Source organism: Cyprinus carpio, chromosome A6, assembly GCF_018340385.1.
Source record: "Cyprinus carpio isolate SPL01 chromosome A6, ASM1834038v1, whole genome shotgun sequence".
In the NCBI taxonomy this organism is placed as follows: Eukaryota; Metazoa; Chordata; class Actinopteri; order Cypriniformes; family Cyprinidae; genus Cyprinus; species Cyprinus carpio.
Window position 1 is genome coordinate 10,103,224 of NC_056577.1, and position 23,757 is coordinate 10,126,980.

The 23,757-nt window shown below is 35.4% G+C and overlaps 1 protein-coding gene across 7 annotated transcripts in view; it reads right to left on the reverse strand.

Moving 5' to 3' along the window:
- Positions 1 to 1,816: 1,816 nt before the first annotated feature.
- Positions 1,817 to 23,757, reverse strand: part of LOC109057119 (inositol polyphosphate-4-phosphatase type I A-like) — a 46,270-nt gene continuing 24,329 nt past the window's right edge. For 2 of the 7 annotated variants that reach the window (XM_042757976.1, XM_042757977.1), the window contains exons 12-24: positions 22,786 to 22,894; positions 22,209 to 22,226; positions 20,427 to 20,613; positions 20,088 to 20,303; positions 16,145 to 16,451; positions 15,144 to 15,179; positions 13,811 to 13,983; positions 12,895 to 13,018; positions 12,442 to 12,709; positions 12,180 to 12,277; positions 11,948 to 12,060; positions 9,776 to 9,930; positions 6,950 to 7,396 (exon numbers count right to left, since the gene is read on the reverse strand). In XM_042757976.1, the coding sequence (XP_042613910.1) occupies positions 7,216 to 7,396; positions 9,776 to 9,930; positions 11,948 to 12,060; positions 12,180 to 12,277; positions 12,442 to 12,709; positions 12,895 to 13,018; positions 13,811 to 13,983; positions 15,144 to 15,179; positions 16,145 to 16,451; positions 20,088 to 20,303; positions 20,427 to 20,613; positions 22,209 to 22,226; positions 22,786 to 22,894 (1,985 nt within the window). In that variant the 3' untranslated portion in view covers positions 6,950 to 7,215. Of the gene's footprint in view, positions 3,195 to 6,949; positions 7,397 to 9,775; positions 9,931 to 11,947; positions 12,061 to 12,179; positions 12,278 to 12,441; positions 12,710 to 12,894; positions 13,019 to 13,810; positions 13,984 to 15,143; positions 15,180 to 16,144; positions 16,452 to 20,087; positions 20,304 to 20,426; positions 20,614 to 22,208; positions 22,227 to 22,785; positions 22,895 to 23,757 lie in introns of those variants that run through there. The other 5 variants (XM_042757979.1, XM_042757980.1, XM_042757983.1 and 2 more) reach the window with 5 other exon arrangements.

Sequence of the window (23,757 nt, forward strand, 5' to 3'; positions counted from 1 at the left end):
TGAGCTTATGGAACAGTACTATAGCAGCACATAGCACCACCATCCTTTCTCCACACAGTGGCGCTATTGCTTGAGCAAGTTAGGAAATCCTATTATGCATCAGGCACGGCGACCTGTGCTAAGGGGGGGCTAGACCAATATGTGGGGGTGCTAAGATAAATTATATTGATGACGTCAGAGTTACTTCATAAATAAATGGGGCTAAACCGGGGCTATTTAAAATTCTGGCATTCAGATACACATTTTGTCCTATAAGCTTCATTGATGGCTTGTGGAAGGCGTTTAGAGATTTTTAATGGGTGCAATAAGAAAAGCCTTCTTAAAATGAGTGAACTTGAAAATGGTCGAGATTTATATATTTATCGTATGATCTTCAACATGTTTTCTAGAAACACATGGAGAGAAGTGGACAGGAAAAACGCAAAAAAAGAGAGAAAAAAAAAAGTATCAGGTTTAAAGCTTCAATAAATAGTACCAACTAAACAAGCATTATCTGCACTAGTGAAGACACTGAGATGCCATCTTAAATGAGAAGAAAGGATAAAATGCGCAAAAGAACATATATTTGATGGTAAACAGTAGGCCTTTTATGGGCTATGAAGGTCCATGAGAAACACCCTGCAGTACAAGCACCTAGGGAAATGCTGCAGAAAGTATGGCATGAAACTTCAGATGAATCTGTAACATTGCTCTTTTTTTTTCAATGCCAGGATAATGTAACAAAAGATCCCAAAACAATTTGATGAAACAAATCAAAAAACATTTTGTTACTGTAAAGCAATTCATTTTTGGTGAACAACAGTGTATTAGATTTAGATTACAACCAATTACATTTACATGCAATACAAATTTCTAAAATGTTATGCATGTGGAATCGATAGACTTCTGTTCCATACATAATATTCCACACATATTATAATATTCCTTATGTTCCATACATTATAATTGACTTATGTTCCATACATTGCAATGAATAGTGAATAGGGAAATTCTGAAATGCAAGCTTGTCACCTGATGAGGTCATAAGGGCTCTATCCATAGTAAATATTGGCTTATAAAAATAAAGTTTTGAATGATGCTATTTTTTGGAGATATCAAACTGTTATGTCACAGGTACAATGCTGCATGCTTTGTGAAGGCCCTTAACAAAGGTCACTTTAAGGAAGTATTTTGCATTTATGATCAAGTGACCCAAGGTGTCGAGTCCTTACGATTAAAAGTTGTGGCCCTCTAACTGTGAGAACGTGTCAAGTTTTTGTCCTGACATTGAGCCACAATTGAAGTTTTAAAAGTTAAGCAACCATACTGTATCTCTAGAATAATAATAATAAAGAATTTATATTACAGAATATTAAACATTCAAAATTAGTTATAGTAAAATTCCTAAAGAAACAACAAACAAATGTGGTTAAAATATATTTGAATATTTATATTTCGCTTAAAATTTGGCTTAAAAATTTGGCTAATTATTGCTAAGCTGACCGACTTCAGGCAGTGTATGCTGTTTTATATCACGGAAAGGAAATTATTTTACCTTTTCATTATGCAGTAAGTCTCTCTAACATATTATTGCAGGAAAGCTGTGTAAATTGTAACTTTCATTATATACTTTTATTTTTCATCTACATATTGATGATGCCACTTCATCTTCCCTTGAAACACTTATCAGAGGCAGGAGTATTTTGTACAGGTAACAGGAGTGACATTTGATTGAATGTATGTTTATTACTTCTATTTACTTGTATTAGTAGATATTTAACCAACATGCACAGAGACAGATGCTTTATCATGATAAAAAGTACACAAGAGATGTCAATGGTCTTATATTCTCTCTTTAATGGCATCAGATATTGATGACAGCATTTTAATACAGCAGAATTCTGTTCTAGACAGACATAATATATCTAAGAGGGCATCATAAAAGATATAAGGTTATTACCATAAAAAGAAATAAATACAAATCAAGATCAATCCAAAAATCTGTGAGCATATCTCTCCTAAATAACATTGTATAAACATACAATAATTAAAACAACATCACTGTCAAAAATGAGAAATTACAACAGTGATATGCACGGCAAAATAACTTCAAAAAAATTTTTTTTGCACAACTGTAACAGATTCACATTTGCAAAGTCAATTTCACAAGTGCCTAGTACTATTCTGTACTCTCTCAATGTACCTATATTCCATTTATGAATGTACCTCTTGTTAAAGCAAGTACAGCACAAAACAACAGCATCATCTATGAGTCGTTGCTGGAAGCTGAACACAGTGATACACTGATCTCACATCGCCTTTAACATTTTCTACTCACCACAGAAGAAACGTGCCAGAAGTTCATTCTTTTTACTTGAAGAGGGCATTGTATTCATGAAAGACAACCTCAAAGTTAAAGCAACTGAGAGGATGAACACATGCATGATCAATCTGAATGTATGAGGTTTAAAAAAAATTAATAAAACACAATGCTAGCCTAAAAAATGCCTGGTTTATTTCTCAACAGTTCTTCTGCTGGTCTATGGGAGGATAGAAAATTAAACTTGAAAATGGTGGAGCGTCAATGTACAAACACCACATGAGAGGGATAAACAAGGCAAGAAGAGTCATGTGACAATTCAAAGCCATGACACTGAATACTGTTATGCTGCAGTAGGTGTTGCTTAAACTACAGTTTGCTATTGATAGTCAAGAATACAATATGAAATACAGCATAAATGTCTGAACTCTCCACTATGCATTATAAAGGGCCAAGATTTCGAAATATCTAGCCAAAATGACTCACTGTGCATTATATAGAGCATGTATGTATGTTTGTGGTGATATTGAGCTTACAAAAGAACTGATCAGTCTGCAACTACTAATACAAATCAATGCAGTCAACATTTTCACTTCAAACTCACGCTTGAAATGCAAATGTGCAATAACTATCTGTGAAAACTGAAATAACCTATGTGTTAAGCAGATTTACTGTAGCTTAGTTTGAAGAAGAGAAGAATGTGCAGGACTTGTGTAACATCATAATTAATGACCAAACTGTCTTATAGCTAAACAAGAGTCATCAAGTATCCACTTTTCCAAAAGTGCCATCGGGAGGTCTGTAATGTTTAGGAAAAGCCTTCAGCTGCAGACAGTTAAAGGCATACTTGCGACATCCAATGTTCTTCATGGTATTCTCACGGCGGCAGCCCTCACTGGCAGGAGGAAGGGGCGGGTTTGAGTGTGTGAAAACAAGCAGAAAACAAACAGAACATGAAGCCATGTTTAGAAAAATCATGAGCAAAAATTAGCACAGCCACAAAAGATGGCAGCAGACATTTCAGCAGTATTATGAGCATGAGTATTATGGGTGAACACAGAATGAGGGTGGAGAAAGCAATCATCAACATTAAAAAAAGGATGAATAAACAAACAAACCACATCACAATACAGTTAACATAAGTTGAAAATGCTAATGCAACATCCCTCTGGGCATAAGAAAAGTGGGTCACTAAAAGTTCACTAAAGTCACTAAAATGGTAGCACACAGGCAGTTAATGCTCAGATCAAATCTGACAGAAATGAAAATAAATCATTAAGATCAGTTGGGTACATTGATTGTTTATTAGGGTATAGTAAACAGTTATCTATGGTAAATAATTATAGGCCAGCTATTGCATGTCCATCTTGTTGGGAATCCAAAAATTCTGTTTTACATACTTGCTTAAAATGTTTATTTATTTATTTATTTATTTATTTATTACATATAAAGATACACTTTCAAAAATGTGCTTGCCCATAAATATCTTAGTAATATACAAATAACAACAATCAGGTAATTCGATTAAACTTATTTAGAGATTTGACTATTGTTATTGTAAATGTAAAAGATGTCAGTTTGGTACGATTTACAGGTGTAGGCCTTTGTTTACCAAACTGATCAGTTAGAAATGAAACACTGCAATCTGTCCTCCTCATGTCATTCCAAACCCATATGACTGACTTTCTTTCTGTCATGAAACACAAAAGGAGAAAATCTAAAGAAAGTTCATGCTGAAAAGTCTGCATGGAAAAAAAAAAACTGTATGGAAAAGAGTAGCTTGGAGACTCTGCTAAATATCTTTTAAATTCCACTGCAGTAAGAAACACACAAAGGTGCATAAATGATTACAGAATTCTCATTTTTGCATTTATGAATGCTGTAAGCATAAAAACAGAACTCCATATTGTATATTACCTTCCTAAAATAGGATTCTCTGAGCATGAAAGTTCAATAAAAACAAAAGAGCAAACCTAACCAGTCCACAAAACTATGCCCTAATCCAAGATACTTATTTATTTCTCAAAACATTCACCAACATAGTCCATTGATTAAAACCTAGAACTTCTCCCTAAAACTAGGGCTGCATAATTAATCCAAAAACTTTAGTTTATTCACAAATAAATCAAGAAAAGCATCTAGTACAACTTTCCGTTTTAGAACTTTTTTTTTTCTCTCGATTGAACATTGTAACCAATCACAAACATGTACGTTGTGTGAATCAGTCACATTTTTCTTTTCTTTTTGTAATAACCTGTATTTCTGTTTTTAAATAAATTTTATCAAATGAAATTCATAACTGAGATTACAATATCATGGGAAATAATCATAATAATATTTGAATTTTAGTCATAATGCAGCTTTACCTAAAACCAAGGCTCAAAATTTTAAATGATCAAACTTAAACTGAGATCAGTCTTTTAATTCTATTTGTTTAAACCTACCAATGACATTCAGCTAAACTGAAACTACACTCTAAGTTACAAGTCACCAAAACCTTTCTCCAACTTACTCTATAAGATGTAATCTCAGAAAACAGCTAGAAACATTATCCAACATGATTTAAAACATACAGGACAAAGTCTTGGCGACATCTCTGACATTTTAAAGCAAACTTAGCAAAAACAGACTCTCAGAGTTGCAACAACATTATAAATGAATGAATGGAGAGATTTTGTTTCTTTAGTGGGTCAGTTGAAATGCAAACTTTTCTGTAGCCTGGTGAGGGTTATTTTTTTTATACATAATTTTCTTGTGTTGGGCAGCATTTTAGAGCATGTAAGATCAAGCAGTGCTAACTTGTAAACAGCAGATATACTGGCCGTGGCATGTGGTCAGACAAAATTTTACAAAGCACAGAGAGGCCATTTCTAATTTGGCACAAAGGGAAGCACAATTAAACAGAGTCCTGTAAAATGATCTCATTTCCAATCATTATGGTAAACATTTACATATAAAATATATTTCTACATATAAAGAAGGGAAGAAGCCTGATGATTTGCAGCCTGTATGCAATGGTTAGGAAACAAAGTGATTTGTTTTGGTAAAAGAACATACATTCTGTTCATCATTAATGCATAAGTGCCTTTACTTAAAGCAACATGTGGATACTCTTGGTATCTAACCAGATACATCTTAAAAGACTGTTCCAGATTTGACACAACCAAAAATTCAAACGATGCAATCTAGCACATCGTTAAAGAGACAAATCTGCAGTAATGCACTTACAATGAAAGCTGTACATGGTTGTATTTTCAAAATTGTACAATTTACTCCATAGACTTTCACTGTTAGTGCATTAATGTAAATAAGGTTGTTTGTTTTTAAAAATTGAGAGACAAATTGAAATGATCTTGTTGTATGCCTCAGATGTGGTCAACGGATCTTGTGCTGAACCCGGAACATTTCTTTACACAAAATAACCATTAAACCTATTGCCAAGTACCTCCTGTCAGCTGACAGTGAAAACATCTTTATAGACATGAAACAAAATCTTAATGAAAAGTAATTCTCAAGTGCATATTTCGATTTCCCTGACTGAAAAACAATCTTTTTTGGCCAAATTTAATTGTGTCACTAGAAAGGCTGCAAACAGGTTAGTGCAGACCAATCTTGGTAAAAGAGCAACATGTGTTCTTCCAGCTAAACATGGGAAGACATGAACACACTTAACATCCTAAAGTGCAATACATTTTTAAAGCAAGTGCGATGATATTTGAGATTAGCTTTGGCCAGGCCTCAGCTTTGCATTTAGATAGAAACACATGGAAGACGCAACAAAATATCCCAGAAAAATCACTAGAAAATTACATGATACTGTTACAGAATAACAATATCTTATTATAGAGTGCAACAGTCAGGTTCTGGAAGTAAAAACCTTTCATTTTCTCCATAGGGAAATTTAATTTTTAACCATGACTTCTAAACCTTTAAAGACAGAAGTACTGTGAGTTTCAAGATCGAATGGTATATAATTTTTGCAGAAGCCATCTGTTCACATGACAAAAAACCAAACAAACAAAAAACAAGCAGCTGAATTCATCGTAAAAACTATAATGCCCATGATTCTGTACAGAAAATTCCACCAATCAGAAATTGGCGGCAAGCAATTTAGTTTTTAATTTAATAGTCATTTGCAGTGTTTAATGGGATTGTAGTTCTTTTCCTCACTAAAGCTGTTAAGTACACAGTTTTGTACCTTTGTCTCTTGTCCAATTTCAGAATACATATTTTTCAGATGTTATGTTTATGATGTTGTGATTCACCTTTAGGCGGTTTGGCTTGGTACATGGCTTATAACATTTTAACAAACACTTAAAAAAAAAAAAAAAATTCCCTATGGAAAAAATACTTCCGGAACAAACAGCTGAAAAAGTGTGCAGGCAATAATGCACTATTATATACATACTGAATCGACCGCTAGCACACTATGTGCATGTGCCTAAAAATAGTTTGTTATAATAACACAAATAAAACAGTTCAATATTATAAGAATAATTAGTATTGAATAAATAAATCAATGTCTTAAATATATATGAATATCTATTTTCAACATACCCTCTAAAATAATCAGAATATTTGTAATATGTCACAAATTATTGTACAAACTTTTCTCATGCATGATTACTTAAGGAGAGAGAGAGAGAGAGAGAGAGAGAGAGAGAGAGAGAGAGAGAGAGAGAGAGAGAGAGAGAGAGAGAGAGAGAGAGAGAGAGGGGTAAGGCAGAAATTAACACCAAGACCTTTAGATTGGCTGTTAGAGAGAAGAGCTGAATCAACCAGAAAGAATTCAGCATTGTTTGCACACAGCTCCTCACCCAGAGGAGGAAGAAAAGGAAAAACAGAGAAAGGAAGTGCTGAGACAGCCAAAGCGAGGGAGAGAGAGAAAGCAAAATGGAAAAAGGGGGTCTCAGGGCTCAGCTGCAGCGGAGTTTGGCCAGCAGGTAGGCTATGCTGAGGAACACCCAAACGATGAGCAGGTTTGGGCTCAGGGCCAGAAGGGGCAGAGAGTAGAGCAGACTGGGGTCCAGCCTGAAGTCACGTATGGGCAATAAGCCGCTCAGGTTCTTCTGAGTTACCCCCTCCCTGGTCCCAATGCTGCAGAGAGGGGCAGGGATGGAGGGACAGTGACGAGGGAGTGGTGGCAGGGTCCAGAGAGGACAGACAGAATGGGGCGACATGCACAGGATGTGGTGAAGTGACCATTGTGGTTCCAACATTACAGTAAAAATGAAATGTAAAATTAATTGCAGACATGATGAAAAAGTGTTGAGTCGAATCCATCCGTCAGACATGGATGTAAATCCAAGACAGAAAACAGACAATGTGGATTAGGAAAAGAAATACAGACACAGAGAAGGGAAGGAGAGAGAATAAAGAAAGAGAAAATTAAGAGTGATGTTCTGCATCTTTGCCATTTAAAGTAAAGTTAGAGAGATGGCTTCTCCATGTTGGACAGAAGGGGGCGTACGTAGGACTGCTGCTGCTGTCAGCACTGGGCCATGCAAGTCAAGCGTGCTGCGTCCTCTCAGCATGCAACAGGCCAACAGAGCCATCATAACAAACCAACTGCAAACATAAAAACAATCTTGCGTACAGTATCTCTTTGTCTAGTAGGAGATCCATCTGTTTTGTATCCAGGCTTGGAGGAAGGTGATAATCTTTCATTGAGATTATTTATTTGCAGTCACTCAATCTCACACACAAACACACAGGGGACAGCAGCACAGCGCAGTGGCAGATCATGCACAGTGCATTGTGGGCAATACTTTACCTTAACATCTAATTTATTAACCTTGGTTAATGAATTTGATATTATGAACTAACAATGAAGAACAGTTTTTACAGCATTTATTCGGTAACACTTTATTTTAAGGACCAATTCTCGCAATTAATTAGTTTCTTATTAGCAAGCATATTACTAGCATATTGGCTGTTTATTCGTACTTATAAAGCACATATTAATGCCTTATTCTGAATTAACGTATTTTAGATCCATTAATCCACTCCGTACCTAAACTTAACAACTACCTTACTAACTATTTTATATATATATATATATATATATATATATATATATATATATATATATATATATATATATATATATATATATATATATATATATATATATATATATATATAGATACACATATATATATATATATATATACACATATACCATATATATATATATATATATATATATATATATATATATATAGTATTCAGTTTCAAAAAAAACATGTCAGTTTCAAAATATATATATATATATATATATATATATATATATATATATATATATATATATGTATATATATATATATATATATACACATATGTATATATATATATGACACTGGACCACAAAACCAGTCATGAGTAGCACAGGTAAATTTGTAACAACAGCCAAAAATACATTATATGGGTCAAAATTATAGATTTTTATTTTATGCCAAAAATCAGTAAAGTAAAGATTGTGTTCCATTAAGATATTTTGTAAATTTCTAATCATAAATGTATCAAAAATATATTATCATTAGTAATATGCATTGCTAAGGACTTAATTTGGACAATTTTAAAGGCGATTTTCTCAATATTTCGATTTTTTTACACCCTCAGATTTCAGATATTCAAATAGTTGAATCTCGGCCAAATATTGTCCTATCCTAACAAACCATACATCAATTGAAAGATTATTTATTCAGCTTTCATATATATATACACACACAGTACTGTGCAAAAGTCTTAGGCACATTAGTATTTTCACCCCAAAAAAGGGTTTTAAGCCAGTTATTTATATCTTTTGCTGTAGTGTGTCAATAGAAAATATCAGTTTACATTTCCAAATATTCATTTTGCCATTAATTTTAAAAATAATCTAGTGAGATTTTTGAATGCGCGAGCAGTCTGACAACAGCCGGTGCTCCACATGGAGATCTGATCTCACTATCATCGAATCTTTCTGTGATTACATGAAGAAACAGATGAAACTGAGACAAACTAAAAACTGCTTAGACAAGAGGATAGAATTATGGGGCAAAACCGCAATTTCATACTCTTATTTATAAGCACAGAACATCTGGCAAGCAGACAGCCAAAGAAATGAGCAGATTCACAGTTTCAGCACTTTCTCACACTCTACAGGAGCGATTTATTGTGCTTATGCCTCTTGTAGAGCATGGAGAGAAGGGACAAAAGATGGAAGGGTGAAGTGGAAAGGAACAAACACTCCAAACAAGTGAGTAAATATAAAAGTAATGAATATATTAGGCCACATAAGCCACAGAGGAACAAAGACAGAAAAGTGTAACTGCAAACACCAAGAAGCTGCAAGCAATGAGGGATGATGCACTGGAGGGGATCCTTCAGAGAGAAAGAGAAAGGAAGAAAAGAGAAAAAGAAAAAGAGGGAGGCACATCCCCAAGCGTGCGATGCTTATGAATTGAAGTGCAGGGAGTTGTTCAGGTGTCTTACCTGCGCATGCAGTCGAGGGCCTGGGTGAAGACCTGTGGGGCCATGCCATGCTCGTGCTGCAGGATCAGGCACTGCTCCAAAGTCACTGACATAGCAGTGCGGTCTTTGGCACTTTTACAGCTGGTAAAACGCACTCCATTCAGGCGCCGACAAATCTGAGTGTAAAGGGACACAAATATTGTGTTACAGCCAACTACATATTCACACTTATTCCAGTTTGGCATTCAAGTGTCTTTTTAAATGGAACTAGAACTGCTTAAAACATCTTAAATGCAAACTCTGTTGGTACTCTGCTGAAAATATTTTTTTTTGACTTCATATTTGTTATTAAGGATGCACATGTTAACCCAGTGGTTCTCAGTCCTTTTGACCCCTCATGATCCAACACAATTTTTGAAGGTCCCTAATATGGTTAAGTCAGGTATTTGTGCTGTAATTATGATAATAAAGCTTGTTTTCAAACTTTATTCTTAGCAGAAACTGGGAGTGTTGATATATTAAATTAAAGATAAATCATTTTTGTCTTTTATTTTAATTAATTTAGATTTTTTTAAGTAAAAAACTTAAGTCTCCCTTTGTGGGCCCCTTGGAAGTTTTACAAGGCCCCCTCTGGTTGAAAACCACTGAATTAAGCAATGTTTTTACAATTACTGCCTCATTCATGAAGCACGAGCAGAACTAATTTTTGTGTAAATTATTTGGAAAGTCGTTCTGACGTAAATTTTCGGATTCATGAAAATGTTCGTATTTTAAAAAAAGTTAGTACGTATGAAATAAATTTACACCTGCTCCCTACCATGTGTAAATGGTGCATAACTTTGGTAAAACTTTAACTTTGGGTAAAACGCAGAGCTCGTCACTGTCCCTTTTTACACAGCCGTCCAATCACAGTGGAGGAGGGGCGGGACAAACACTACATTGACCAACCATCATACTTGTACAACACAACAATGGAGATGCTTGTTACTGCATTTTTATATGCAATCATATTCTTCAAAATAAGATACTCATAACATATTACTGCAGTGAACATTTCATAGCAAACAACGCTCACTCCAGAAAAAGCACCAGGCATTATGTAAGCTGGCTAAAAACGCTCTGGTGGAAACACGCTAATTTATTAATTTATTGTTAGGCATATAGCTCATTAGTCTCTTATGCATTTATGCAATATAACTTGCCAAACCTGAGAATTGAGTCCAGAGGATTCCACACCATTCCTAGATAGCCTACGTCATTTGCGTAGCTGTAATTCATAGGCGGGGAATATGCTAATTGTGAATGAGCGTGCATGCACGATGTATTTACGAATCATTGGAATTCATTAACACACACATATTTAACTATCAAATCTGACCTTTACGAAGTATTTGCGAATCCAGAGAAGAGTTTTCAGGAAGGTCCGTTTTACGCGTAAATTACTTGTATATTTACGAATGTTTCATGAATGAGGTCCATTATATGCATTTTAAAAGTTAGATTTCAGCTCAACTTAAACAATAATTTGTCTTTTTAAAATGTCTTATAAACCGACTGAAATCATAATTATTCGACTACAATTGACCTCAATGTTGTGCACTTGTGTCAAAAGACATGCAATGCGTATTCTTAAGACACTGTAGCTGGACTTCACAAAATCCACTGTAGCTTAATTATAACTACACATAGAAAATTACTGAATGTGATCAGCCAATATACCTGTACAAGGATTATACCTATGTGCACAAAGCTGTAGCAAAATGCATCAATGCAAATTAGATTTCATAAAATGTCGACTTCTATTGGATTATCCATATCTAAGATTTATTTGACTATTTTTTTCAGGGTTTTATTTAGCTTTTTCTCTTTGTCTAACTGTACAATAATTAAGTGATAAAGAAAATTGCTGTGATTTCACCTCCCAATAAAAACACATTTAATATTTCTATTTTCAGAGGTGCCAGTACAAATGAGATGAGCCAAATGAGATGTTTTTGCACTCAAACATGGATTCTACTGTAGTTCGGACATGAAAACTATGGGTGATGGTTTCTTTTCTACTTTTTTTTTTTTTTTTCAAGAGAATAGTTCTAAATGAAATCAATGCTAAATGGGTTTGAGAAATTCTTTGAATATAATTTAATTTAGTTGTTTCACCCTTTATTGTGTCACATTAATTAGGAGAACTGTTACCTCTGCAGCCTGCCACAAGATGTCTACATTTTTATTTTTTCTAGCATGAACATTTTGACCAAGGAACCGCAACAGCTCTGGGAGACATGTCTGACTACGAGAGCGGGGAAGACCTATGAGAGACAGAAAATTAAAACCAGAGTGACTTGCATAATTCAAATTATCAATAATCAATAATTTATTTTTTATTATGTAGAGAGGGGAAAAAAAACGAGAAAGTGTGATGACTTACAGTCGTCAGGTAAAACCTCTTTGAACTGCTGGTAGTAAGAGCTAAGACGTGCCAGGCTCTCCACGTTGATGAGCTCCTGAAGCGACGTGTCTCCAAACCTACAACACAAACATTTTGAATTCCCTTTAGATTTCTTCAATATGAACACAAATGTATGCCAAACTGAGAAAGAGATCAGATAAAACAAACAATTATGATGTCATGTTATTTGTTGATGTTATGCAAGCACCCTTGAGGGGTGTTTTACATAATCAGGACTCACTTCTCGGCGAGCGTTTGCTGCTCGTTGATGCCCACGTTGAACAGCACCGGCTGTACCCGCAGCAGCATGCCGTTCTGGATCTCCCTTGGCAATGCATCAAACATGCTTCCTGGGAGCGGGATGCGAACATTGAACCCGTCTCGATTTCCGGTGATCACAGGCAGCATGTCGGGGGAAGAGGTAGAGATGGCCTGCGTCACCTTGAATGTCACATTCCGAAGGTCCATTATTCCTATGTTCATGTCCTCTAGCATGGCTAACTCCTCTCCTGAGAAACACACAACAAAGCAAAATCAGTGGACCCAGTGCAGCGTGCTTCAAAACAGAGTGCTTCACTCACATAGAAATAATGAAGAAGAACGGTGCACTAAATGAGTTTATATAACAAGTGCTTTGATTCAGTGGTCACTGTGCATCCAGGTGCATACTATATGTGTGTAAGTGTGTGTTTACCGTAAGTACTTAATAGGCACTCGAACTGAGCAAGCAGACCGATGGTGTAAAGCTGTCTCAGGAAACCGTCGTCACGGAGACAGTTTCTCAATTTGATGATGAAGCCACAAATTAGTGCTGTAAGTTAAGAGAGGCAAAAAGACATGTCAGAGAATTACAGAAAACCGGTGTAGAGGAACAGTTCACCCAAAAAAGTCATTCCAAACCCAGTTACTCCTCATGGTCTTCCAAACCTGTACAACTTTTGTGAATCTTTGAAACACAAATGAAGATAATTTTTAATGAAACTGAGAGACTTCTGTCCCTCCACACACAAGTCCATTCGTCCAAAACTTTGACACTATGAAAAGTTCATAAAGACATTGTAAAAGAAATCCATTTCAATCAAGCAATTTCATCAGTTTTCTCAATTGTACATTTGTAAACTACATAAACTGACACCAGTAAAAATCTGTACATTCATTAAAACAATTACATGTGCTCTTGAAAAACTTAAATATGTGTATAAGAAAGAAACCCTTTGAATTTTTTTGTTAACTGGGAGGACTTTGTTAAGAATTAAGATATTGAAGATGCTTTAGATGTGTGAAGTTAAGGGTTTATTTTGATCATTCTGATCATCATATAAAGCAACCGTTTCTCTTCAGAAGACTTGAGTTTAACTGCTCGATTCATTTCAATTTCTTTTACGGTCTCTTTATGAACTTTTTAAATCAAAGTTTTGAGTGAATTGACTTTCAATTCAGTGACAGACATCTCTCAGGTTTTATTAAAAACATCTTCATTTGTGTTTTAAAGATGAAACAAAGTCTTCTAGGCTTGGAAAGACACGAGGTCGAGTAAATTATTTTTAAGTGTGAACGTATTCCTTTAAGGTCATAGAAGTGTTCACTAATGTTTGCGTTAAAGAACTAACTGTCTGGCAGAAGACCACGTCTCGGCGGAACTGCAGGTTGAGGTCCATTGCGATGGTGGGTGCGCTGTCTTGCATGAGCAAGAAAACCATTGACTTCTTGGCTTTGTCACTCATCATGGCCACACACTCCGTTAGGGTCGTCAAGAGGGGATACAGGGCCTCGCTCCACTCACCTGACACACAGAGAATCTGAGGCTATTATATTTATTAAACATGACACATTCAGGTTTCTTTAAAATCTCATGTTTCACTTTAAAGACCCCATGAAATCAAAATGTAAAGTTTTGTTTCTTTTAGTCTGTGTATTAATCCCATAATAATAATTCTGTAATCATTTACTCACCCTCCTATTGTTCCAAAACCATTAGACTTTCATTTATCTTTGAAAAACAAGGAAACGGCAAGGAAACCTGAAAGATTTTTGTCCCTCCATTGAAATTCCATTCCATCAAAGTTTCAAATTCATTAAAGACATAGTAAAAGTAATCCATATGAATCGAACAGATTAAGCTCAACAAATAAATGGTAAACTGAAGCTTGCGCAATGTGTGAAAACCAGTTTGTGAAGTCAAGTCTAAATAAAAAATGAGATTTTACCTCCCTATAACAATTTGATTAAAACAATCAATACAATCAAAAACCATTTTTTAACAAAAGAATACATTAAAGTGATTGTGTCTCTTTAGAAGACTTGATTAAAAAGCTTTATTCATACGAATTACATTTTGTGATTTTTTTTAATGAACTTGTTAAGGTTTTGGGGGACAAAAATCTCAGGTTTCATTTAAAATATGTTCATTTATGTTTTATAGATGAACTGAATTTTGATTTTTGGGTGAACTAACCCTTTAACATTTTATCATTTCTATACTAGTTTAATTGTAAACATTTACAAAAATTGCTTTTAGAAGATATATGCCTATAAAAATGGCAATCCCTCTCTTTCAAGAATACAGACTCAAAAATCTGATAAAAACTTTTTTTCTAATCAAATTTCTAGAACTGGAATGTCTGTTCCCCCCAAAATTAAAAATACCACTAGACTCAATATGCTTCCCATTAGAGTGATTTACATTTAGTATAAACTAAACGCTATTGGCCATTTAAAAAAAAAAACCTTTGATACGTTTGCCCCGACTTCCTTGTTGGGGGTAACAAGGCAATTCACGGGGACTTTAAATGTAACCAAGGACACAAGAGTTCAGAAAACAGTAGCAATGACAAGTTTACAAGTAACATCATTAACAAGGATGAACAACAACAGATGTGACCTAAAAGTGAACACTTATTCAGCGTAAGCGCATAAGCCTAAGGGAGGGGGAGGGGCTCTTACCTGGGTAACTCTCCTCTCCACTACTGCTGCTGCCATCTAGAGGGATGGAGGTGCAACATGCAACAGTTAACTTAGCGAGTGCAACTAGCATAGCACACGCAGCTCACAGACATTGAACGCAACATAAGAAAGCAGCAACTTTAAACAGCAGATTTAACAACTACTTTTCCACTCAAATTCAAAGTGGAATGTTGCAAAGGATTGTCAAGAAATATGCAAGTAAGTAATATTCACAGTTGCCTGGCAAGCTAATGATTTCATAGTCATTATACAATGTAAAAGACAACTGTAAATCACAGCATGCTGGCACTGCCAAGTGTCTAACTGGCACAGACAGCCTGCACCAGACAGCCTGTTGAACAGCCAGCCAATCAAACGAGAGCACCCAGTCACATGTTCACAGTAGGCAAATATGCTGGGTCAAACAACAGAATGTTCCATCAATACAGAGTGACACAGAGTCAACATACACTTATTAAAATAAACGGTGGAATGCACTTGGATGTCAGTTTTTCCATACATTCATATTGCTTTGTTTTGGCAAAAAGTAAACAAATATACACACATTACTAGAATCTTTAAAATCAGACACATACACAATGATGTACCATAGATACCTACATAAAAAAAAATAAAGATGATGAGGTGGATTAGAAACAATGAGAGAAGAATTTCAAGCCACAACCAGTCAAGTTAATGTAATATAAATGCTTGTTGCTATGGCAGCATGCAAACCTGTCTGAAGATGAACAGGTGACAGGGTTCGTGAAAAACCGAGACTGAAAGTGTAATGATTAGAAATAGAAAGAAGAAATGAGTATGTACATGTTAGTGTGTGTACCACTATGCAAATACAAGGGACAAGAAGCAGAGAATGTGTAGCAGAGTGCAGAAAGGCAAAAAATAAAATAAAATAGAAGACTCTGCCTACTAGACTCCATGCTGTTCTCAAAATTATAAGAGAGAGAGAAAGTGTGACCAAGACAGTGAAAGGCACCTACAGGCATGCATTTCTGCATTAACAGGGCATGCAGGGTTCAGATCTGGTGGTGAAGATGAAGATGATGATGGTGATGGTGAAGGCGACTGCTGTTGTGGTTCAGGGACCGAGGAAGGCTCCTCCATGCAGACAGGGTTGATCCAGAAGGCTTTTGTTTTCCCATTACCTTTCTTACTGGTGCCACTTTGCTGGTCAGTCTGGAACATGTCCTCACTGCTGCTGCTGTGCAGACGGTCCCTCTGCAGCAGTTTATCCACTCGCTGGATGATACACTCTAGACTTTTGTCAACATTCCCCCACACCTTTTCCTGTAACAAAGAAACTGTTTATACAAAGTACAACTTTTGGGCATAAAAACATGCATTTAAACATTTTTAAATAGAATAATGCACTCAGATTTCTGTTCCCCAAACACTTAAAAAAATTCATGACAACACAGTAAAAGTAATCCATCTGAATAAAGCAGTTTCTTCTAGAGAGACACAATCACTTTATATGATGAACAGATTTAGGCTTTTATTTACATTGATAAATGTAAAAAAGTTGTGTATTTGCTGTGTTTTATGTTTAAGACCGTGAAAGCATGCATTTTATAATAATAATAATAATAATGCTTATTGTTTTAGTAAAACTGTCAATTTAGGAATTTTTTGGAGTATTTTCTTTATCTGGGTTTTAATTTTCTTCATCTGGGTTTCAGTAAAATCAGTAATGAGCAAACCTGATCAAGTGAAACCTTAACCCAAACCAAAACCTGATCAAATTGATAAACTGATCAAATGTGACAGTAAAACTTTTACACACACACAATAAATAAATAAATAAATAAATAAATAAATAAATAAATAAAATAAACTAAAATAACACACACACACACACACACACACACACACAAAATTCAGTTTTAGATACTGTTCTTTTGAACATTTTATTTAGGGCTGGGCGATATGGCAAAAAAAAAAAAAAATCCTCACAATAACATTTTTCATATCAGTCAATATCGATAATTATCACCATGTATAAGTTTAAAGGCAGATTTTTGCTCCTAAGTGAAAGTTGTAGAAACCAGACCATTAATTATGGTTTTAAATGACTCTTTATGGTCAGAACATGACAAACACTTCACATTGTTGAATTCACATTTGGAACACTTTCCAGTCATTTTTCCTTAAAAAATAAATATATTAATAGAAAAATGTATTTCTTAGATTCTGCATGTTCTAATGCAGCGTTTCCCAATCCCAGTCCTTCTTGTATGAAAATCAGTAGTCTAAAAACATTTAGTATAAATGCACAAACAGTAACTTAATAACAACAACAAAAAAAAATACTGTAATTATATTCTGTTACTCCTTTAATAAATGTCTACATTAATAATATAATAAAATTCAATATGAATATCTGACATTTCTGTCACAATACCATGGTGCTGTTTAGTGCTCGCGTGACTGAGATTTATCAGCAAGTAAACACGTCTGCTCTAGTGAGCTCGTGCTGCGCTGCAGTTTGAGCGGAAATGAGTAGCGCTATTTCGTTCCGCTTTTGGCGCATAACTATCATATCGAACAGTTATCCAACTCTTGTTACCATATTATCGAGTAAAATGATATCGTGATAATTAGGGCTGTAGTACTCGAAACTGGACTCGAGACATTTTTCTATCGTCTCGGACTCGTTGGTGTTTGCACTCGGACTTGGTCATTGGACTTGCCAAATGTTCTTGTTGGTCTCGACCGAGGCCAGCAATAGGCTTTTTTTCTCCTTCAAAACAAAACCACATTTGCATGTCGCACCTGAAAACGTGTGGAAAACGCTAGGTGCGCCGTGTTCTCTTTTTTTCCAAAGCACTCTGTAGCCTGCGCTCTATGCTTGCGCTCCAGTGGCGTCTGTCGTTGCTAAGCAACCATGACCTGCTCTCCATGAAGACGCAGAAGTTTCAGCAAAGGATAAATGGATTTCCAGCACTAAAAATCCCTTGCAGTAGCTCTGCTAGTAAATTCATTTTAGCAAATAGCTATCCTTGTACAGCTATGATCAGCTGGTTTTCCATCTTGACTTAGTTTTCAATTTTGTTATGGGAAAGAATGAAGCTGATTCGTTGATTCTTGTCACATGACCAGTGGTGCATTTGCTGTGTCTAAAAAGTTTAGATGTTTCTAATTTAATTTTCTACCTGTTAGATTGTGTTTTATTAACGTCTACTATATACCCTTTACAATAATGAAATACTAATTAATGTTGTACAGTGTGACAAATTAGGCTGTATTTATGTGTGCATGCCCAGTAGTGCCAAACGTATACCTTCTAGCTTTAACCGCGTGCATGCATCATATCCTGTGCTTTGCGTGTGTGCGTGCTGCGCCAAGGCATCAGTCATTTTCATTTTTGACCACAGATATGATGTCAGCAAACAGCAGCATTATAAAGTAAATTAAATATAAATAAAGTACATAAAAAAATAATTTTATCCTACAGCTCCAAACTCGGTCCTATAGGGCCAGTGTCCTGCAGAGTTTAGCTCCAACCCTAATAAAACACACTTGAACCAGCTAATCAAGCTCTTACTAGACACACTAGAAACTTCCAGATAGGTGTGTTAAGACCAGTTGTAGCTAAACTCTGCAGGGCACTGGCCCTCCAGAATCTAGTTTGGAGACCCCTGTCCTACAGAGTTGTTACTTTGCACATGCTTTTTGATCATTACAAATAATAATGTAAAATTATTTTCTTAGAATAGGAGATATGCTGTCTCTCGCAATTACATACATTATCAATAGTTAAGTATGTGGTCTTGAAGAGGATCCTTTTTTTTTCTCTCATATGGACTCAGTCTTGACTCAAACTTTTGGACTTGGACTTGACTTGGACTCGAACCTCTTTGGACTCGGTCTCGACTAGTCAACTCAACTCAACTCAACTCAACTTTATTTATAAAGCACTTTCAACACCACAAGTGGAACCAAAGTGCTGTACAGAAAGTATAAAAGATAAAAAAAAAAAAAAAAAAAAAAAACAGACATATAACATACACACTTACAAAGCATTATCAAAAGCTAAAGAAAACAAATACATTTTAAGCGCACTCTGAAAAACACCCAATGAAGGACAAGTTTTTACAGACAGAGGAAGGTCATTCCATAGCCTAGGAGCTGCAACAGAAAACGTGGAACCACAAGAAGCAACTGATCATTTGAGCGCAGAGATCTGCTGGATTGACAGTGGCTGATTAAATCAGTAACATACTCAGGGGCTAGACCATGCAGAGACTTAAAAATGTACAACAGTGCTTTGTATTGAATTCTGTACCGTATGGGTAGTCCTGGTCTTGGACTTGTCTTGGACTCAACTATAGCTCTAGCGATAATTATATTTATTGTTTTATTGCCCAGCCCTTTTATATTCATTAAAGAATACTAAAAAAAAGTAACATGATATGCACCAAATATTAAGCAGAACAACAGTTTTCAACAATGATAAATCAGCATATTGGAATGTTTTCTAAAGGATCATGTGTAGCTGAAGACTGGAGTAATGATGCTGAAAGTTCAGTTTTGCCATCACAGGAATAAATTACATTTGAAAAATATACTAAAATAGAAAATAGTTATTTAAAAATAGTAATTATTATATTTCACAATATGACAACTTTTACTGTATTTTTGAGCAAATAAATGCTTGGTAAGCACAGGAGACTTCTTTCAAAAACTAACTGACTCCAAACTTTTGAATGGTAGTATAGATGTGTAAAGATTAACAATAGATCTGAACACATTTACATCAGATTACAAAAGATTTTGATTCATATATCCAAACTGCCATCAGGGAATAGTGAAAATCTTGTGTAAATATTGTTTTATAGCTTAAAAGGGCTACTACTACTACTATTATTTAAATGTATATGTTACAATGCATTTGCTGTTAACAGGTCTCTAACGCTTTCTTACCCACTCTTCCTCATGCCAATCAACTTGGAGGGATGAACGACTGTTCCTGCCACTCCATTTGGCCAGCAGTGTGTCCTGATCATTCCTCAGCACCACCTGCTCTGAGTCAGCAGACGGTGAGTTTTTAGAGGCAATGTACTCGGGTCTAGCTGCATTCAAGGCCTGCACTGCAGACGCCAGCAGTTTACAGTCACACACCATCACCAGCTGTCGTGTCTGAAAGTGAGAGAGAGAAAAAGTGGTTATAGTGTCTGCCTCAGACCACACTGGGTCCAAATTAGAAAAATTAAATGTGCTACTTTGTATCTTCAAATGGATATAAAGTACTATGACATCCACCTTATCCGCTAGGATGGTGAGGGTTCTCTCCATGCCGTTAGCGGAGCGTTCTTTAGCGGAGCGAGACAGCCGCTCAGCATAGTAGCTGACTTGAGTCTTGAGCGTGTTGATATGGGAGATGATCTCTTTGGCACGGACAATATCTTGAGGGATGTAGACGATGGACTGGGAGCTGGACAGAACACTGCTGCTAGACCAGAGTGAGCTTGGTTAATTAAACACACACCATACAAGCAATAAAACACACACACACCACTACATTAGTGTACAACAACAGACATCTAATGATTGTGCATTTCATTCAGACAGTGATGCTCCAGAGACTATGACAAGCAGCAAACACTTCAGGTCCTCAATCTTGATTTTTCAGAGCAAAGAGAACAAGGTGCTCAGGGATGACAGATCTGTTTCACTAAGTGCTTCTGTACAATACAAAGGTACAGCAACAGTGGAGTGTGTTTATACATCTTGAATGAATAGACAGTCTAATTTCAGGAAAGAGTGAACCTGTAAAGAACCAGGTCATATTTCACCTCTGTTTGAAATGTAATATGCAGGACACTGCATTTTGCATGAAGAAAAGTGTGTCTATTTAACGGTTTCCCCGGTAATGGCAGTACACAAATCAGCGCAGCACCAGACGCGCTATGCTCATGTTTATTTAGAAGTTTAATTGTCACATTAAACCATATCACAATTCTGGTCTTTCCGTCCCCAAATTAAAGACATCATGAAATCATAATTAAGACTTACTTGTACAATTTAAGACTTTTTATGGCCTTTAATGTGATACAACTAAATGTAAGAATTTAAGACTTTTTAAGGACCCGCGGGAACACGGTTTAGGGACCATTAATTTATGTCCTATTTTTTTCCATTATACTGTCATTGCAAAAATACTTAACAAAAAATAATTATAATGACATTTTTTTTTTTTTTATAATTGATTATTATTATTATTATCTGTTAGAGATAACTTAAAATCGTAAAATAGTTTATATATATTTTTAAATAGTAAAATAAAGCGTTACTCGTTAAATAAAGCACTACTGAATTAAATTTATGCTGAGAATGAGATTTTTCCAAATTAAATTAATGAGAACCTTGGGTGAAATTGTTTAATTTTCATGAAAATTGTCATAATGCAAAAAAAGAAGAAGAAGAAGAAGAAGAAGAAGAAGAAAAAAGAAAATTTCAATGACCCTAAAAATAATATATAATAATATATATTCTTTTGTTTTGGGGACTAAATACAACACAGTCATTCATACGTGAGATCCAGTTATTGCAGAACATCAGCCTAGAAAAGTAACATTCAACCTGAGATTCTAAATGACAAGAAAAAATTAGACAGGAGGCACAGATATATATATGTGCGTGCTCAGCAAAAGACAAGTATAGACTTTTTATTCAAACACACACACACACACACACACACACACACACACACACACACACACACTCACTCCTATTACTCTTTTTTTAGTGACCACAGAGAAGGGATGATGGAATCACAGAATAATGAATATCGTTCTGTTCCAAAACATAGTGAGACAGCGTAGATATCATATGTGCTCATCCGACGCAAAGGCTGTTTCAAAACATAGGCAATCTAATTACGTTGCCTCCAAATTTTAAGGCAACATCGAAGCCAATCCCACAATGCATAAGATGAGCTCTGGATATAATGCTGCAGCTCACCAAGTTTTGATCCAGGGATGTCATGCAATAAATGCCACAAAAAACAAACAAACAAAAAAACGTAAGTTCAAACTAACTCACCATTCCTCCTCATAAATGCTGATTAGAAAGCAAAAATGCAATTAAAACGTATGAAAAATAAACTAAGAGTGTCTCTTAAAGGAAAACTGCTACTAATATAACACTAGCAAACCAACACACAACCAAAAGAAGCCACAGAGAAGCTGATAAACACTAATGAGAGCAATGATTTTGAAAGCAGAATATACATTCTACATTATTAACGGGGGGAAAAAATACAGTACAGCTATAAATACAATACTTTGTTCAATATGAAATGATAAAGCTAGCAAAACGCTAGTGCGATTTTAAATGTTACTAAAGGTTTTTTTAAATAGTTTTATCCTTGAATGAACTCACACAATTTTTTTTAAAACATATTACAGCAAAAAGGAAACAAATATACTTCAGTGAAACTACAAGACAGGCGATAAAAAAATAGATCTAAAATGCCACTTATGTCATTACCTCAAACTTAAATCACATGATAGCTCTTCCTTCACATGCAGTACATGCACGTACATGCGAACACACACGTACAGTACACTCAGTTCATATCTTGCATATTTTCAAAACTAGAGAGACAAACATAACTTACACTTTTTTTGCCTCCTCAAATTTCTGTAATAGTTTCCGCAAACCACCATTTTTGAAGCCCTGGCAGTGAGCTGCAGGGGCCCCAATCGTAACCACATCATAGGTGTGATCTAGATGTACAAACACACACACACCCATGTCATAAGATGAACAACTTGGTTCTTAAAAAAGTTGCATTCTGAGATAAGTTGCAATTACATTGGGAAAACAAAGTCAAGAGAAGGCACATTGTGAGTAATGAAGTCACACTGCAAGATAAAAAGACATAATTGGGAGGTATAAAGTCACAGTATGAGATATACATTTGCAAATGTGTGAAATAGTTGCATTGTGAACTATACAGTAAAGTTACATTATGAGAAAAAAAGTCGCAAATACATAAAAAAAAAAAAAGTCACGAGACAATGCATTTTAAGATATTAAGTAACAAGTGTAAGGTACAATTGCACTGCAAGATAAAAAGTCACAACTTATGTGAAAAAATCATGAGAAACCACACTGTGATATATAAAGTCACAATTCGGCGACACAAAGTTGTGAGAAGTCAGACTGCGAGTCACAAGTGTCATAAGTGTGAGAAAGAAAAAATAAAGTCATAGGCTTCCATATGCTACTTCACATTCCAGTGATGGATTTTTTCATTACCCCAAACTCACCTACCTCTATTAATGACTAATGCCGATTATTTTTTTATTTTTTCAGCTTAACTTTAACAGTTCTCTTTCTAAAAAAAAATGTCACTTTCATGTAGCACTATAGCTTGGGACGTGCAAATGCAAGCCTGGGGGGCGGGGGTCAAAACTAAAAGAACATCAGTGATCGTCTGAGTGTGTCTTAGTGTTGAGTGTATGAAGACTTCTGAATGAGAGACTATTGACATGTGCTAAGTGCTTGGAATAACACCTCCTACTGCCTGCTGGGACTGACTCAGTAAAGAGCACGTATACCAAAGTGCCCAACAAGAATATAGAGC